General features: G+C 45.6%; 1 protein-coding gene across 1 annotated transcript in view; it reads right to left on the bottom strand.

Annotated features, from left to right (window-relative positions):
* vwa5b2 (von Willebrand factor A domain containing 5B2) overlaps nucleotides 1–18,518 on the bottom strand; it is a 35,322-nt gene that overhangs the window by 7,082 nt on the left and 9,722 nt on the right. Inside the window, 13 exon segments of the mRNA XM_024390923.2 lie at nucleotides 2–321; nucleotides 460–676; nucleotides 798–983; nucleotides 1,191–1,305; nucleotides 3,165–3,367; nucleotides 4,543–4,653; nucleotides 6,223–6,399; nucleotides 6,620–6,744; nucleotides 6,877–7,008; nucleotides 7,899–8,056; nucleotides 8,193–8,418; nucleotides 12,141–12,356; nucleotides 12,566–12,709. Of these exon segments, the coding sequence (XP_024246691.2) occupies nucleotides 2–321; nucleotides 460–676; nucleotides 798–983; nucleotides 1,191–1,305; nucleotides 3,165–3,367; nucleotides 4,543–4,653; nucleotides 6,223–6,399; nucleotides 6,620–6,744; nucleotides 6,877–7,008; nucleotides 7,899–8,056; nucleotides 8,193–8,418; nucleotides 12,141–12,356; nucleotides 12,566–12,704 (2,325 nt within the window). The 5' untranslated portion in view covers nucleotides 12,705–12,709.

The raw sequence follows: 18,518 nt of genomic DNA, 5'->3' as shown, positions 1-18,518 counted from the left end.
CCTTTTCTGACACGGAATCTGTATTCTCTGAGGAGGGGGGCTGTTGCCATGGCGACTCGCCCCAGCGGGACAGGGTGCTTCTCTGTTCGGGTGGAGCCATCTTCTCGAGGCCCTGCGGCAGGGAGCCCGTGTCCAGGCATGGGATGGGGAGCAGATCAGTGGGGTAAGGGACTCCCATAGAGTCGGAGGTGGAGGGGGTGTGGGTGTAGGGCAGCCCCCTCTCACTGCTCAGAGAGCAGCGGGTCAGAACATACTGCTCCTGGATGTAAGAACTCTCCTGGATCCTACCACGAACATCACTGGACCATTCCACCTCTCCACCTGTGGATGAGATATCAGAGGAACACAATTATAATCATTGTGCTTCAGGTGTAATATGCACAAAGCCGAAGGAACTTTACAGGTTTTGAATTGAGGGAACTGAGTGACCGTGTCATTTCTTGAGTGTCAGTGTTTCACCTGTACTAGTCCCAGTGTCGGTGTCTTTGGCACAGGAGAACTCTGAGGAGATTTCCCGGGAGATTTCCCTCAGCGCCTCCTCTAGGTCTGCGCCTTCTGATGATGTAACCAGAGGGAGGAGCTCAGACACGGAGGGAGGGGACAGCTCGTCGTTGGATAGGCCGAACACAGAGCCCACCGAGCCCCGAGACAAGCCTTTATAGCCCCGACCACGCCCCTACAGAACACACAAGGCGAGAGAAGGGACTGAGTTTACTTTTGTATTCTGCACAGTTTACATGCTGTCCACAAGACAGGAACCTTGAAAGCCTTTCCAGAGTGGATAGTTGGACACTCACCTCAGTCTTCTTGCCTCTGAAGCTAGACACATCGTACAGGGTACAGTAGCCAATCAGGCGATTCCCCGGGTAAAGCGGAGGGATCTCATTGGGTGACAGGAGAGCCTCCATGTTATCAGGCAGGTACCAGTCTATACGTACATCTGTGAGGACTGGCTCAAAGGCCTTCTTCAGGGACTTTATCAGCTGAGGGATCAGTGATTAGTTAAACATTAGGGGTTAAAGGTTGATTCAAATGTGTTTTAATTTTTAGCTTGAGGAGGGCAGCGATAATCTTTGAATGTTAGAGTAGAGTGTTTGTCCCCAGTAGCCTACTACAGTATTTCCCCAAAGTGAAATATTTATTTAAATAGTTTACTTTCCCCACTAGGGGACAGTGATGTCGCTTCTCACCTTGGGCTGCAGCCTCTCCTCATCACCCAAGAACTCTGTGGTTCCACCTGTCACCTTGGCAACGCCCTGTAGGAGCCTCCTGCAGGCTCTGGGGCCCAGGCCAAGACCAAAGCACCTTGGATAATAATACAGTTTTCCTCAATTGCTAAAACACTAAAACCCATTGGCTGAACAAAGTTCTCAGTTGCCTGGACTCATTTAGCTAATTATGGAGTCTGTTGTCAATATATTAAACCATTTCACATGGTAAAACACCATTTGCAGATCTCACTTAGACTTTTCAGCAAAACTCTAAACACATTCTCATTCTCAAAACACATTCTGCACTCTAATGCACATGTCATCCATACTGGTAAACACAAGTGGCAACAATCAAATACAAATAGAGAACATATGTCATTGATTGAACACAACCACTCAAAATGGATTTATCCTGTTTCAAATGCTGCGACACAACCAATATAAGCCAGTTCAGAGAGCAAACAGGTTGTTGAAGGTGGGAAGGAGAACGTCTGAGAATGGATACTGTAGTACAGTGCATTGTAGGCTGTATACTGTACAATGGATGAATTGTATGGCCCTGAACATTGTGCTTTCCATTTATTAACTACTGTCTGCCCAATAGATTTTGACTGGTTGCAGGTTCATATCAACAAAGAACAAGAATTACAGTATCACAGAGACAAAGGACAAGTTTGTGAGATGCAGGGTACAGTACTGTAAAAATAGGGGTACAAGGAGGAGGAAGAACAAAAAAACAAAATTGCAAAGAGTAGTAATTTCTGATCAATTTTGAGCTACTATGATAGAACATTTTGATGTTCATAAAAGGACAATGACGGAAATATATGAATATTTTTTTAGATTAAAAATGTACTTCTCCCTGAGAATTGTATGTTTTGAACAATGTGTTTTCTATTTTTCGGTGTATTGTTTACTGACTGCTTGACAGTGTATATCAGTTTGATCACTTTGTTTATGATTTGAGAGCAGTGTTTGATTTTGAACACAGGTAGAACTGTTCTGAGGTGAATATTTAATTTTGTAAGAGGAGTCAGGGGTTATGTAAATAGTGCTTGAAGATGAGGTTTTGTGTTTAATATTTTCAGGAAATGGAGCAAGGTTTCAGAAATTATGTTTTAGCAATTGAGAAAAACTGTAAAATAACCTCTTATTCAGTTGAGAGAGAGAGAGCGAGAGAGAGAATCTATCTACTGTCGCAAATTTAGACAGATTTATTAGTTAGGGACTTTAAAACCAGGAGATCTATGATGGACTTACTGTGTCCTTCGTATCTAAACCTGAGTTATTAGCTACACACAGCAGTGTTGAACACAACACTGAGAGGAATCAAATGGCATTTCACTAATTGAATGGCTGAAAGGGCCACAGGCCAGACTAATTGAAAAAGCCAAGTGACAGACAGTGTGTTGCTCTGCTCTGAATGCAGCTATGTCTGTCTGTCTGGAAGGGCAGACTCATTGTCCCACATGAATATCAATACACACACACACACACACACACACACGTGGGCTAGGGTTAGAGGTTGGAATCACATTTGTAATTTGACCGCTCCCTACGTACCTCCATCATCTTCTCTAACATAACCAGTGTGCTGTCGGGGATAGCTGGGCTAACAGTAGAATACTAATGAAGGATAAATGGAGTTATTGTTGCACAATGCCCAGGGAGCTGGAAAGGGGGGTGGCGTGGCAGTAACTGCAGAGGGAAGCAATTAGTGGGATTAATGGGTGTGGCTTATATCTGATACTTCATACTGCATCAGCCACTCTCTTTCTAACTCTCTCTTTTTCTTGCTCTCTCTCCTTCCAAACACACAGACTTACACCGACACACTTTATTACCACAATATTCAGGGTTGAACCTACAGTACCACTTTTGATCACTACAGTAGGTTTTAAACGCTAAATGATCCCATTCCTACTCATTCTACCAGCCGTGGTCAGACAATACCTGGCAGCACAAGTGTTCCTGCGGACCAGCTCCAGCACCTTGCCCACACTGCTGACGCTGCCGTCTGTGATGATGAACACCTGGCGGGGGCAGGAGCGCTGCACAGGCTGCTGATACACCCAGGACAGCGCCCCCAGCAGGTTGGTTTCCCGCATGTCAGCCCTCATCTTGTGGATGTACTCACAGGACTGTGCCAAGGTCACCTGGGGAGAGGGGAGCAGAGCGGAGAGTAAGGGATAGGGGAGGGGAGGGACAGATAGGATTACAGCCTATTGGTTCATATTGATGGACACGTTAGATAAGCAGTGTATGATCACCAAACTATTCTTCTAATTAATTTAATCAATGAGGGGGCATAAAAACTTAAGGGTAGCATACATCTACTGTACACTAAATAATTGACAGAGGGATAGTATGATATGCATCAGATTGGGCGAGGAGAAATGAGGGGCACTTACGAGTTTCAATAAATCTCTTGTTATCTGTCTGGTAGAATGGGGTAAATACCTTCCTATTGTTTGATATGTAAACATTGGAAGAGCTCAATTGATTTGAATTGGAATAAATCAAACAGACATAATCCTATATTTCTATTGACGTTAGAATGTAATCAAGCCCTGTCCAACCTGTAAGCGAATACAAACGTAACAAAACCCATAGTAGACCATCATTGAACAACATTAACAGTGTAGGTCACCCAACGTCAGCACTTGCACCTGCCTAAACCCAAATCACAAAGGGGACACAAACACCCATGACAATCTGTGATGAATTAAACCAGACAGAGAGAGAGGGAGAGAGAACAGGTTAGGTGGCTATTGCTCATCCTCGTTTTTCTCATTGTAATATGCATGAAAGGTCACCATATGTTGTTTAACTGCTGTTTGTCCTTGCACAGCCCTGGTCTGGCTAAAACCAGATACTCAGCTGCTAGGGCAACCCTGATGTGAGCTGACCTGGACTCTGAATGAGCTGGAACAGAGAGGGGGACAGGACAGAAGGTCCACAAGTGATTTATTTTTTTAAAGTTCATCAAGGTCCTGCTGAGAACACCTTGTCTGACTGAGCATGTTAAGCTCTGCACTTTAACATGGTTTGTAGATCTTCATACATGTAAGGTTGGATGGAAGCTCATGGTTGCTCGGCAAATGGAGACCCATTGTCAAGGTTACACAGTATACTTCACATTCATTTGGTGATTGAGCCCTGCAGATTTCTCTTAATGCATATATATGGATCTACAATGGATCAGCATAACAGATTGTGGGGAATATCAGTGCAAATCAATAATAGATTAATTCTTTGAGGTGTGAAAGCATCTGACAAACTTTGACTTTTTAGGGTGGACTATTCATTTGAGCTCTGACGTAGTACTTACATCTGTGCAGAGCTTGCTGGTGGTGAACAGGGCTTTGATGGTGGTGCCGAAGCCTATGATGTTGAGCATGGTGCCTGGAGGAAGACTCTTCAGAGCTACCACCATTGGTTCCTTGGGACAGGAAGTAGACATGGGTTTAGTATACCATCTATTGCACCTTGCCTATGTCGCTCGGCCATCGCTCATCCATATATTTATATGTACATATTCTCATTCACCCCTTTTAGATTTGTGTGTATTAGGTAGTTGTTGGGGAACTGTTAGATTACTTGTTAGATATTACTGCACTGTCGTAACCAGAAGCACAGCTTGGCACAGCTTGGAAAATTCCAGAAAATTATGTCATGGCTTTAGACGCTTCTGATAGGCTAATTGACATAATTTGAGTCAACTGGAGGTGTACCTGTGGATGTATTTCAAGGCCTACCTTCAAACTCAGTGCCTCTTTTGCTTGACATCATGGGAATATCAAAATAAATCAGCCAAGACCTCATTAAAAAAATGTAGACCTCCACAACTCTGGTTCATCCTTGGGAGCAATTTCCAAACGCCTGAAGGTACCACGTTCATCTGTACAAACAATAGTACGCAAGTATAAACACCTAGGGACCACACAGCCGTCAAACCGCTCAGGAAGGAAACGCGTTCTGTCTCCTAGAGATGAACGTACTTTGGTGAGAAAAGTGCACATCAATCACAGAACAACAGCAAAGGACCATGTGAAGATACTGGAGGAAACAGGTACAAAAGTATCTATATCCACAGTAAAACGAGTCCTATATCGACATAACCTGAAAGGCCGGTCAGCAAGGAAGAAGCCACTGCTCCAAAACCACCATAAAAACGCCAGACTACGGTTTACAACTGCACATGGGGGAAAAGATCGTAGGCTTGCAAGGGGGAGGCTTGCAACCCGAAGAACACCATCCCAACAGTGAAGCACGGGGGTGGCAGCATCATGTTGTGGGGTTGCTTTGCTGCAAGAGGGACTGGTGCACTTCACAAAATAGATGGCATCATGAGGGAGGAAAATGATTTGGATATATTGATACAAAATCTCAAGACATCAGTCAGGAATTTACAGCTTGGTCGCAAATGGGTCTTCCAAATGGACAATGACCCCAAGTATACTTCCAAAGTTGTGGCAAAATGGCTTAAGGACAACAAAGTCAAGGTATTGGAGTGGCCATCACAAAGCCCTAACCTTAATCGTATAGAAAAGTTGTGGTCAGAAGCGTGTGCGAGCAAGGAGGCCTACAAACCTGACTCAGTTACACCAGCTCTGTCAGGAAGAATGGGCCAAAATTCACCCAACTTATTGCGGGAAGCTTGTGGAAGGCTACCCGAATCGTTTGACCCAAGTCGAACAATTTAAAGGCAATGCTACCAAATACTAATTGAGTGTATGTAAACTTCTGACCCACTGGGAATGTGATGAAAGAAATTAAAGCTTAAATAAGTAATTTTCTTTACTTTTATTCTGACATTTCACATTCTTAAAACAAATTGGTGATCCTAACTGACCTGAGACAGGGCATTTTTACTAGGATTAAATGTCAGGAATTGTGAAAAACGGAGTTTAATTAAATGTATTTGGCTACGATGTATGTAAACCTCCGACTTCACCTGTAGGCGTATTTTTATCCCTTCCTCTTCACTATGTGTTTTCTCCATCATCACCTTGATGCGGTGGATGTTGATGCCGCTCATGCTGCCGCTGCGGTCTATGAGGAAGAGCAGTTCCCTGGTGGCACGGTGCAGCTCTGGAGGCTCAGACAGCAGGTCAGGACAGAAGTTGAGCATCAGGACCGGGCTGCTCAGGATGTCCTTGTGGTACCGCTTTCTCACAAACTCCAACTGTGCAGGAGGATTGATTGATAGAATTTATTAGACAATAAAAAAAACATATACAGCCAGAATATACTGTGTGTTCGTCCAAATAATGTATAGATGTATTATAAGGACATGAAAGGCTATTTGCTGGGTACTGGGTTGGGTAAATAGTTTAAAGGAAATATAATGAAGCCACACACTGTTGTTTGCGCCCACTGATTGTTTCGCTTTCAGTCCAGCTCACCTTCTTCTCCGGTTCCAGCTCTTTGCGAGCACAGCGAATGAAGTCGCGGCGGGAACAGATCTGCTGCTCGTATTGGCTGAAGGTGAGCCGACCCCTCTCCAGGATGACCAATGGGCTGTGAGGCTCTGGAGTAGAGAGTTTGGGGACAGAACTCATGATCAGTGAGATAAGGAAGGAGGCCATCAGAGACTATTGTGACACACGCACACACACACACGCACACATGCACAACCACACACACAGACACTCTCTCTCACCACTGAGGTGCAGTATGATCTCTATGTGTCTGTCATAGGGGTGTTCCTGTGCCAGGGTGATGTAGGTGGAGGAAGCACTCTGGGCGCTGGGGTCTGCATCTGCCCTGAGTGCATGGGTAGGGCTTTCCAGACCTGGAGAAAGGGACAAGAGAAGCCCAGTTCAACAACAACACTTAGGTGAAGGGGATAGGGGTAGGGGCCAGCTAGAGGAAGAGGTTAAGGGAAGGGGCTGGGGAAAGGGTACGCTCCCTCTCAGACAGGCCGGAGTGATTCCACTCCCATTGAGTAGCCTAATTTCCCCCCCACTTAATATCTTGACTGCTGCACAGTGCAGTTACAGTAGCCTGGCCCTGTTCCAAACACACCCACCACCTCCTTCATTTCTCAGCTCCCTTACTCTGTCCCCGTCCCTGGGCTGCCTCACTCTGAGCTCATTGTCCCGCCTTCCCAGACACATTTCATATATCACTATGGGAGTGCCAGGGCCAATTGTATCTGTCACTATATCATTACAGGAGACAGGCTAAAGATAGAAAGAGCTGTTTCTCCCACCCACTCGAGTGTTTGCTGTACTCAAAGAACTCTGCGTCACCAAACCAGGAAGAGATAGGGATGATATTGTAGTGATCCTCGCTATATGAGCCAAGTGGCACGATGCCTAGGGTGTTTGCCTTTCACACCAGCGACCCGCGTTTGCTTCCCTGCCCTTCCGTTTGATACACTGGTGTCAAAAGTGGGATGGCGGCGGTAAGGCCATCGGAATTGCACGGCCCAGAAGTGTGAGGGGGCTGTGAGGTGCCGAAGCACGGGGATGTCCTTTTCTGTTCTAAGGGGGCAGTGTATCAAGCCTATATGAACCAAGTTACAATTACCACCAAATGGGTTTACCCTGGTTCACTTCCCTGCCCTGCTGTTTGCTACAATAGCAAAGCTACTTCGTGGGAAAGAGGTATGTTGACATCAATGAGACTTCCTGGGTAAATCAATGTGGGCCGATAGATGGGTATATAATATGGGTATACCAGCCAGCAGGCATGCCCCTCGGACCAGCAGCTGGAAGTTGAGCTCATAGGGTGCCAGGTTGGTGGCAGGGCTGGTGAAGATGGCATGGGCACACTGTTGCTCCGAACCCAAAACCCTCTCCTGTTTCCCTGAGGTGGCTCCAAAACAACTGGTGGGTCTGGGGGGGGAATATTAAGCACCAGAGTTTGAATTACACATGACCTTTTGGTTGTTTTTTCAGCACTTGTGGGAATTAATTTTATTGACATCAAACTACCAAACATTTAGATCATTTTCAAGGGGGAGGGAAATACCCTGTTTCATCTGATTTCGCCCCATTTTCGCTTTTGCTTGCAGTCACCCGCCCTGTGGCGATGGGAGTGAGTACTGTGGGGTAGACCAGGTGGATCGCGCCACTCTTCAAGGTGGGGAGTTCCACGGTCGTACTTATGATGACAGATACTATGTCCATCGAGCCAATGACCCCTGTGCCTACGACGAAGGTGGTTCGCTCCAAGTCTTCATCTAGGATGAGATGGCCTAAAAGACAGAGATTCAGGAAAAAAATGGTCAGTGCATGGTTCCATGGATTGAATAGAATCCTAACATTCACTTCAAGTCGATACATTTTTTACACTAAGTGAAAGCCATTTCACGAAGAGGCAAGACGACAAATCCTTTTAGTCCTCTGCCCCATCCTACAAGATTATACCATTATGTTAAATGAATCAAGTGAATGAGGTAAAGGGTATTTCTATTCTGGTAAAGATTCTTTGCATCTGAATGTATAGCCTACAAAGTGATTTATAAAGAGAGTTCCAGGATTCATAATAGGAATGCATGCCTGGGTGTTGTGATACGTTCAGAGATAGGTAGGAGGTCTCTCTGAACGAGAGGAAGACTAATGGCATGTCTCCGGGTGGGCGGTCTCACTAAATGGATTAGCTTGAGACTCTTCAATAAAAGCCTAACTGATTTCTTTTAGCGGCTGGTTTGGATGAGCAGGGTATTAGGTACAATTTTAAATTCTGTCGTTTAGCAGACACTCTTATCCAGAGCCACTTACAGTTAGTGCCTTCATCTTACAATAACAGTAGATAGGTGAAACAACCACATGTCACAGTCTTAGTTAATACATTTTCCCTCAGTAAAGAAGTTATCAGCAAAGTTAGTGCTAGTGGAAGAGACAAGTGCAAGGTCTTTTTTTTTTTTTTTTGAAGACAACTTTATTATGGTGATAGATGCTGAAGATGCTGAAGAGTTAGAGTTTCAGACACTTTCAGAAGATTGGCAGGGACTCTGCTGTCTGCTGTCCTAACAGGGACTCTGCTGTCCTAACAGGGACTCTGCTGTCCTAACAGAGACTCTGCTGTCCTAACAGAGACTCTGCTGTCCTAACAGGGACTCTGCTGTCCTGAACAGGGACACTGACTCTGCTGTCCTAACAGGGACTCTGCTGTCCTAACAGGGACTCTGCTGTCCTAACAGGGACTCTGCTGTCTGAGACTCTGCTAACAGGGACTCTGCTGTCCTAACAGAGACTCTGCTGTCCTAACAGGGACTCTGCTGTCCTAACAGAGACTCTGCTGTCCTAACAGGGACTCTGCTGTCCTAACAGAGACTCTGCTGTCCTAACAGGGACTCTGCTGTCCTAACAGGGACTCTGCTGTCCTAACAGAGACTCTACTGTCCTAACAGGGACTCTGCTGTCCTAACAGAGACCCTGCTGTCCTAACAGAGACCCTGCTGTCCTAACAGGGACTCTGCTGTCCTAACAGGGACTCTGCTGTCCTAACAGAGACTCTGCTGTCCTAGCATCAAAAATGTTTACTGTCACACATCAGATAGGTGCAGTGAAATGTGTTGTTTTACAGGGTCAGCCATAGTAGTACGGCACCCCTGGAGCAAATTAGGGTCAAGTGCCTGGCTTAAGGGCACATCTACCGATGTTTCACCTTGTCGGCTCGGTATTCAAACCAGCGGCCTTTCTTTTATTATCCCAACACCCAAGCGCTACCTGCCGCCCAATAAAACGATCAATAAAACGATCACATAGAATGGCAGCTGAGGGAGAGTTGGGAGGCAGAGAGGAAGCAAAGGGGTGGGGAACAGGAATGAGACTGATGTGGTATTTGAAAACTCCCAATCAGGTCAGACACACAGAGGAGACCTGGTGTGCCTTAGTCCCTGGTGTGCCTTAGTCCCTGGTGTGCCTTAGTCCCTGGTGTGCCTGAGTCCCTGGTGTGCCTTAGTCCCTGGTGTGCCTTAGTCCCTGGTGTGCCTTAGTCCCTGGTGTGCCTGAGTTCCTGTGTTGTCTCTCTACTGATTAAAGATTACTTCGTGAAAGTTAGAGAAAGGAAAACATGAAATAGGACCAAACAGAATCTGTGGGCAGTGGTGAAAAGTACATAAGTAAAAAATACTTTAAAATACTACTTAAGTACTTTTATGGGATAGCTGTGCTTTACTTTTAGATTTTTGACAACTTTTACTTTTACTCCACGACATTGCTAAAGAAAATAATGTACTTTTTACTCCTTACATTTCAATGATACCCAAAAGTACTAACTACATTTTGAATGCTTAGCAGGATAGGAAAATGGTCTAATTCACTCACTTATCAAGAGAACATCCCCAGTCATCTATACTGACTCTGATCTGGCAGATTCACTAAACACAAATGCTTTGCTTGTAAATGATGTGTTGTAGTGTGCCCCTGGCTATCCATAAATCAAAAAATCAAGAAAATCGTTCCGTCTGGTTTGCTTAATATGAGGAATTTGAAATGATTTATACTTTTACTTTGATACTTAAGGATATTTTAGCGATTACATTTACTTTCGATACTTAAGTACATTTAAAACCAAATACTTTTACTAAAGTATTTTATTGGGTGATTTTCACTTTCACTTGAGTCGTTATCTTTTATGGTATCTTTACTTTTACTCAAGTATGACAAATAGGTACTTTTTCCACCACTGTCTGTGGGTTATGCCCTAAGCTTTTAGAAATGAAAAATACCTTCTGATGCACTCCTTCCCTCCTTCTATCCATCCAGCCCTATCTCTACCTCCCTCCTTCCATCCCTACCTTCCTTCCTTCCTCCTTCCCTCCCTCTCTCCATCCTTTCCCTCCATCTATCCCTCCCTCCTTCCCTTCTGCCGTACATCTCTCCTTCCCCCCTTTGTTCACCGTTGGTACACTGCGTGTCCAGACTGGATCCCCCGCAGCAGCCCCACTCCCATCTATCCCTCCCTCCTTCCCTTCTGCCGTACATCTCTCCTTCCCCCTTTGTTCACCGTTGGTACACTGTATGTCCAGGCTGGATCCCCGCAGCAGCCCCACTCCCGTCTATCCCTCCCTCCTTCCCTTCTGCTGTACATCCTCCTTCCCCCTTTGTTCACCGTTGGTACACTGTATGTCCAGGCTGGATCCCCCGCAGCAGCCCCACTCCCATCTATCCCTCCCTCCTTCCCTTCTGCCGTACATCTCTCCTTCCCCCTTTGTTCACCGTTGGTACACTGTATGTCCAGGCTGGATCCCCCGCAGCAGCCCCACTCCCATCTATCCCTCCCTCCTTCCCTTCTGCCGTACATCTCTCCTTCCCCCTTTGTTCACCGTTGGTACACTGCGTGTCCAGACTGGATCCCCCGCAGCAGCCCCACTCCCGTCTATCCCTCCCTCCTTCCCTTCTGCCGTACATCTCTCCTTCCCCCTTTGTTCACCGTTGGTACACTGTATGTCCAGGCTGGATCCCCCGCAGCAGCCCCACTCCCATCTATCCCTCCCTCCTTCCCTTCTGCTGTACATCTCTCCTTCCCCCTTTGTTCACCGTTGGTACACTGTATGTCCAGGCTGGATCCCCCGCAGCAGCCCCACTCCCATCTATCCCTCCCTCCTTCCCTTCTGCCGTACATCTCTCCTTCCCCCCTTTGTTCACCGTTGGTACACTGCGTGTCCAGACTGGATCCCCCGCAGCAGCCCCACTCCCGTCTATCCCTCCCTCCTTCCCTTCTGCCGTACATCTCTCCTTCCCCCTTTGTTCACCGTTGGTACACTGTATGTCCAGGCTGGATCCCCCGCAGCAGCCCCACTCCCATCTATCCCTCCCTCCTTCCCTTCTGCTGTACATCTCTCCTTCCCCCTTTGTTCACCGTTGGTACACTGTATGTCCAGGCTGGATCCCCCGCAGCAGCCCCACTCCCGTCTATCCCTCCCTCCTTCCCTTCTGCTGTACATCTCTCCTTCCCCCCTTTGTTCACCGTTGGTACACTGTATGTCCAGGCTGGATCCCCCGCAGCAGCCCCACTCCCGTCCGTTGCCACATTGGCCGTCGAGCCCCGATCCTGGGCAGCAGTCCAGACAGCAATCCTCCAGCTTCCCCCGACTCTGGATCTGAACTCCCACCATGCGGCCGGCGATGACCGCCTCAAAGCCCACCACCACCTCCTTCTCCCCCAGCGGGTACACAAACACACCTTGGGGGAGAAGGGTGGGGGGAAAGTGCAAGGGGCATTGAATAAAAGACAACAGACAGCAGTTGAAGAACTGCATTACAGAAAGACTATTACAGAAAGACAAGACCAAGACTAGATCTGGCTATAGATGTTGTGGCTTGATATGTGACTAACCGATTGCTAAGGCCCAAAATCCCCCCTCTCCCCATGACATCAGTATGTGACCTCACCCTCCACAGGTTCGGTGTCTGTGTTGGCGTAGGTGAGATGTGCAGTGATGCCCAGGGAGCAGCCGTTGGCACAGGACTTGATGCAGGAAGCCTTGAGGAGAAGCGGGGCCCACGTGGAACGGTTTCTCAGGCCAACCATCGTCTCTGGATGTGAGGAAGAGAGAAAATCCTTGAGTTCAATGTGTGTGTGTGTTTTGCGTGTGTGTAAGATAGTGTGTGTGTGTGTGTGTGTGTGTGTGTGTGTGTGTGTGTGTGTGTGTGTGTGTGTGTGTGTGTGTGTGTGTGTGGGTGTGGGTGTGCGCGCGCGTGTGTGTGCACACGCATTCAAATGGCCTCAGTTTCTAGCCTTATCAAGGGGAAGGATCAGAAGCACAGTATGGAAAGTTCTTCGACCAATTATGTGCTTCTAAATTAGGCTTTCTCTCAATTGATGGAAAGAACATTGGCCTCGAATCAGCTCTGATAATTATTTCAAAATGTCAGCTAAAGGTCCCCACATTTAATGAACCTTGCTGCAGGGCAATTGTCCCAGGTTGGTATAATAAAGAAAATGTAAATATGTACTGTTTTCACATGAATTACCTGTGTAACTGTGAGATATATTTATTTACAGCAGCCCCATCTTGCCTTGGGCTTCTACTCTGGCAACCGAGCTATCCCCTCTCTCCACCTGCATAGCAACCGGTTGCAGCAGTGTTGAAGGCCAACTCAATCATTAACAGATTGGTCAACACTCCATGGGCTCCTGGGCAGCATCTCCTCAACGGCTACCTGATGCAAATCCATACTATACAGCTTCACAAGTCTTACCTGACCACAGAGGAGATAAGAGTGGGTGGGTGGTATGATGTATCTTTAGGTTGTGTTAGTGGCACAATACGGGAGCTCAGGTAAGAGATCAGGTAAGCTTGTTGGGTTACTGGAACCTCTTAGAAAACCTACGAAACAGGTGCTCCTCAAAAGAATGTTAGTGTAAATAAGAGATCTAGTAACAAATAGAAACTATTCTCATCTAGAAAAGACTTACATCTTGTTGTTTAGGACTTTAAACTCACAGGGACGTCCTTCCAGTATAACATCACCTTGTTGCTTGCTCTAACCCTGTTGCTTGCATCAGCAGCAAACACAACACAACATGAAATAGATGAATCAAACTAGGCAGCCATGTTCTTTACGAAAGAAACACAGCTGCTGCAATTGAGCCCAGCAGGTCAAAGAAGAACATAAAACACCCTTCTTAGTGATTGACCTTTTTAGCGCTCCTTGAATAAAACAATGTTCTGGGAATCTGGGCGATAACCTGCAGGTGTAATGGTTTCTAATGGTTTAGTGTTAGCGGACTCACAGCTCAGTGAGCAGCAAACTGTGGAGTGCAGACTGTGACTGTTTGCTCTGGTCTGGGTAATGGTCTCTACATCCACCTCTGACTAAGTAGATCAACAGCTTCCATCTGGCTACTGTGCTTTGGAGGGATGGAGGGGGAACAGCAAATAGGTTCAGGGTTGTTCTCTATGAATGAAGTCACTTCTGACTTCACCCCTTCTGATTTAAACAAAACCTTCCGTACTTGTTTGCCCATAGAAGTACTGGTCAGAAAGCGAGGAGAAAGAGGGCCTAGAATATGACCAATTTAGCATATCCCAGCCTACCATGAGACATCCATGTCTTCAACACTGAAAAATATAAAAGTTGAGTTAGATATTATTTACAAAAATTCGTTCATTTTTTAACCTTTAACGTAAATGATCTAAAATCATTTTCACATATGTTGTATCTCAGATCCTATCGTACATCATATGAGGTATTTATGTTGTATCTCAGACCCTATTTTACATCATTTGAGGTATTTATGTTGTATCTCAGACCCTATTTTACATCATATACACCTCCACTGTATTCACATACTACCATACCTTTGTCTGTACATTATACCTTGATGCTATTTTATCGCCCCCAGAAACCTCCTTTTACTCTATGTGCCAGACGTTCTAGACGACCAATTCTCATAGCTTTTAGCCGTACCCTTATTCTACTCCTCCTATGTTCCTCTGGCGATGTAGAGGTGAATCCAGGCCCTGCAGTGCCTAGCTCCTCTCCTATTCCCCAGGCGCTCTCTTTTGACGACTTCTGTAACCGTAATAGCCTTGGTTTCATGCATGTTAACATTAGAAGCCTCCTCCCTAAGTTTGTTCTATTCACTACTTTAGCACACTCTGCCAACCCGGATGTTCTAGCTGTGTCTGAATCCTGGCTTAGGAAGACCACCAAAAATTCAGACATTTTAATTCCAAACTACAACATTTTCAGACAAGATAGAACTGCCAAAGGGGGCGGTGTTGCAATCTACTGCAAAGATAGCCTGCAGAGTTCTGTCCTACTATCCAGGTCTGTACCCAAACAATTTGAACTTCTACTTTTAAAAATCCACCTCTCTAAAAACAAGTCTCTCACCGTTGCCGCCTGCTATAGACCACCCTCTGCCCCCAGCTGTGCTCTGGACACCATATGTGAACTGATTGCCCCCCATCTATCTTCAGAGTTCGTGCTGCTAGGCGACCTAAACTGGAACATGCTTAACACCCCAGGCATCCTACAATCTAAACTTGATGCCCTCAATCTCACACAAATTATCAATGACCCTACCAGGTACCTCCCCAAAGCCTTAAACATGGGCACCCTCATAGATATCATACTAACCAACTTCCCCTCTAAATACACCTCTGCTGTCTTCAACCAAGATCTCAGCGATCACTGCCTCATTGCCTGCATCCGTAATGGGTCAGCGGTCAAACGACCTCCACTCATCACTGTAAAAACGCTCCCTGAAACACTTCTGCGAGCAGGCCTTTCTAATCGACCTGGCCGGGGTATCCTGGAAGGATATTGATCTCATCCCGTCAGTAGAGGATGCCTGGATATTTTTTTTAAATGCCTTCCTAACCATCTTAAATAAACATGCCCCATTCAAGAAATTTAGAACCAGGAACAGATATAGCCCTTGGTTCTCCCCAGACCTGACTGCCCTTAACCAACACAAAAACATTCTATGGCGTTCTGCATTAGCATCGAACAGCCCCGTGATATGCAGCTGTTCAGGGAAGCTAGAAACCATTATACACAGGCAGTTAGAAAAGCCAAGGCTAGCTTTTTCAAGCAGAAATGTGCTTCCTGCAACACTAACTCAAAAAAGTTCTGGGACACTGTAAAGTCCATGGAGAATAAGAACACCTCCTCCCAGCTGCCCACTGCACTGAAGATAGGAAACACTGTCACCACTGATAAATCCACCATAATTGAGAATTTCAATAAGCATTTTTTCTACAGCTGGCCATGCTTTCCACCTGGCTACTCCTACCCCGGTCAACAGCACTGCACCCCCAACAGCAACTCGCCCAAGCCTTCCCCATTTCTCCTTCTCCCAAATCCATTCAGCTGATGTTCTGAAAGAGCTGCAAAATCTGGACCCCTACAAATCAGCCGGGCTAGACAATCTGGACCCTTTCTTTCTAAAATTATCTGCCGAAATTGTTGCCACCCCTATTACTAGCCTGTTCAACCTCTCTTTCGTGTCGTCTGAGATTCCCAAAGATTGGAAAGCAGCTGCGGTCATCCCCCTCTTCAAAGGGAGGGACACTCTTGACCCAAACTGCTACAGACCTATATCTATCCTACCGTGCCTTTCTAAGGTCTTCGAAAGCCAAGTCAACAAACAGATTACCGACCATTTCGAATCTCACCATACCTTCTCTGCTATCTGGTTTCAGAGCTGGTCATGGGTGCACCTCAGCCACGCTCAAGGTCCTAAACAATATCTTAACCACCATCGATAAGAAACATTACTGTGCAGCCGTATTCATTGATCTGGCCAAGGCTTTCGACTCTGTCAATCACCACATCCTCATCGGCAGACTCGACAGCCTTGGTTTCTCAAATGATTGCCTTGCCTGGTTCACCAACTACTTCTCTGATAGAGTTCAGTGTGTCAAATCGGAGGGTCTGCTGTCCGGACCTCTGGCAGTCTCTATGGGGGTGCCACAGGGTTCAATTCTTGGACCGACTCTCTTCTCTGTATACATCAATGAGGTCGCTCTTGCTGCTGGTGAGTCTCTGATCCACCTCTACGCAGACGACACCATTCTGTATACTTCCGGCCCTTCTTTGGACACTGTGTTAACAACCCTCCAGGCAAGCTTCAATGCCATACAACTCTCCTTCCGTGGCCTCCAATTGCTCTTAAATACAAGTAAAACTAAATGCATGCTCTTCAACCGATCGCTACCTGCACCTACCTGCCTGTCCAACATCACTACTCTGGACGGCTCTGACTTAGAATACGTGGACAACTACAAATACTTAGGTGTCTGGTTAGACTGTAAACTCTCCTTCCAGACCCATATCAAACATCTCCAATCCAAAGTTAAATCTAGAATTTGCTTCCTATTTCACAACAAAGCATCCTTCACTCATGCTGCCAAACATACCCTTGTAAAACTGACCATCCTACCATCCCATATACTACCCACCATTGCGACCTGTACGCTCTCGTTGGCTGGCCCTCGCTTCATACTCGTCGCCAAACCCACTGGCTCCATGTCATCTACAAGACCCTGCTAGGTAAAGTCCCCCCTTATCTCAGCTCGCTGGTCACCATAGCATCTCCCACCTGTAGCACACGCTCCAGCAGGTATATCTCTCTAGTCACCCCCAAAACCAATTCTTTCTTTGGCCGCCTCTCCTTCCAGTTCTCTGCTGCCAATGACTGGAACGAACTACAAAAATCTCTGAAACTGGAAACACTTATCTCCCTCACTAGCTTTAAGCACCAACTGTCAGAGCAGCTCACAGATTACTGCACCTGTACATAGCCCACCTATAATTTAGCCCAAACAACTACCTCTTTCCCAACTGTATTTAATTTTTATTTATTTATTTATTTTGCTCCTTTGCACCCCATTATTTTTATTTCTACTTTGCACATTCTTCCATTGCAAAACTACCATTCCAGTGTTTTACTTGCTATATTGTATTTACTTTGCCACCATGGCCTTTTTTGCCTTTACCTCCCTTCTCACCTCATTTGCTCACATTGTATATAGACTTGTTTATACTGTATTATTGACTGTATGTTTGTTTTACTCCATGTGTAACTCTGTGTCGTTGTATCTGTCGAACTGCTTTGCTTTATCTTGGCCAGGTCGCAATTGTAAATGAGAACTTGTTCTCAACTTGCCTACCTGGTTAAATAAAGGTAAATAAATAAATAAATAAAATATGAGGTATTTATGTTGTATCTCAGACCCTATTTTACATCATATGAGGTATTTATGTTTTATCTCAGACCCTATTTTACATCACATGAGGTATTTATGTTGTATCTCAGACCCTATTTTACATCACATGAGGTATTTATGTTGTATCTCAGACCCGATTTTACATCATATGAGGTATTTATGTTGTATCTCAGACCCTATTTTACATCATATGAGGTATTTATGTTGTATCTCAGACCCTATTTTACATCATATGAGGTATTTATGTTGTATCTCAGACCCTATTTTACATCATATGAGGTATTTATGTTGTGCCCGTCATCAGTTGAGACACAGCATACTCTTGAATACAGGGTGGGTGTCATTTCAATCATAGAAGTAGAATTCATAGAATGGACATTTCAATTAAGACCACTACAATTTAGCTGGTACACCATGACATTTAAATTGAGTAGAAACTTTAACTTCCAATTACCAGATGGCCGCCAGTCCATCCAGCATCGAATGTCAACTTGAATAGAAATGTATGTTCTATTATCTATATTTCAGTAAAGGGAAAGGGGGATACCTAGTCAGTTGTACAACTGAAATGTGACTGTACAACTGAAATGAAACCCTTATGAATCAGGTTTTTTCCCACCTTGCCATCTCGGGGATACGAACCAGTAACCTTTATGAATCAG

This window comes from Oncorhynchus tshawytscha, linkage group LG28 (genome assembly GCF_018296145.1).
Source record: "Oncorhynchus tshawytscha isolate Ot180627B linkage group LG28, Otsh_v2.0, whole genome shotgun sequence".
NCBI classification, from domain to species: Eukaryota; Metazoa; Chordata; class Actinopteri; order Salmoniformes; family Salmonidae; genus Oncorhynchus; species Oncorhynchus tshawytscha.
This window is presented reverse-complemented; position numbering and strand designations above follow the sequence as displayed.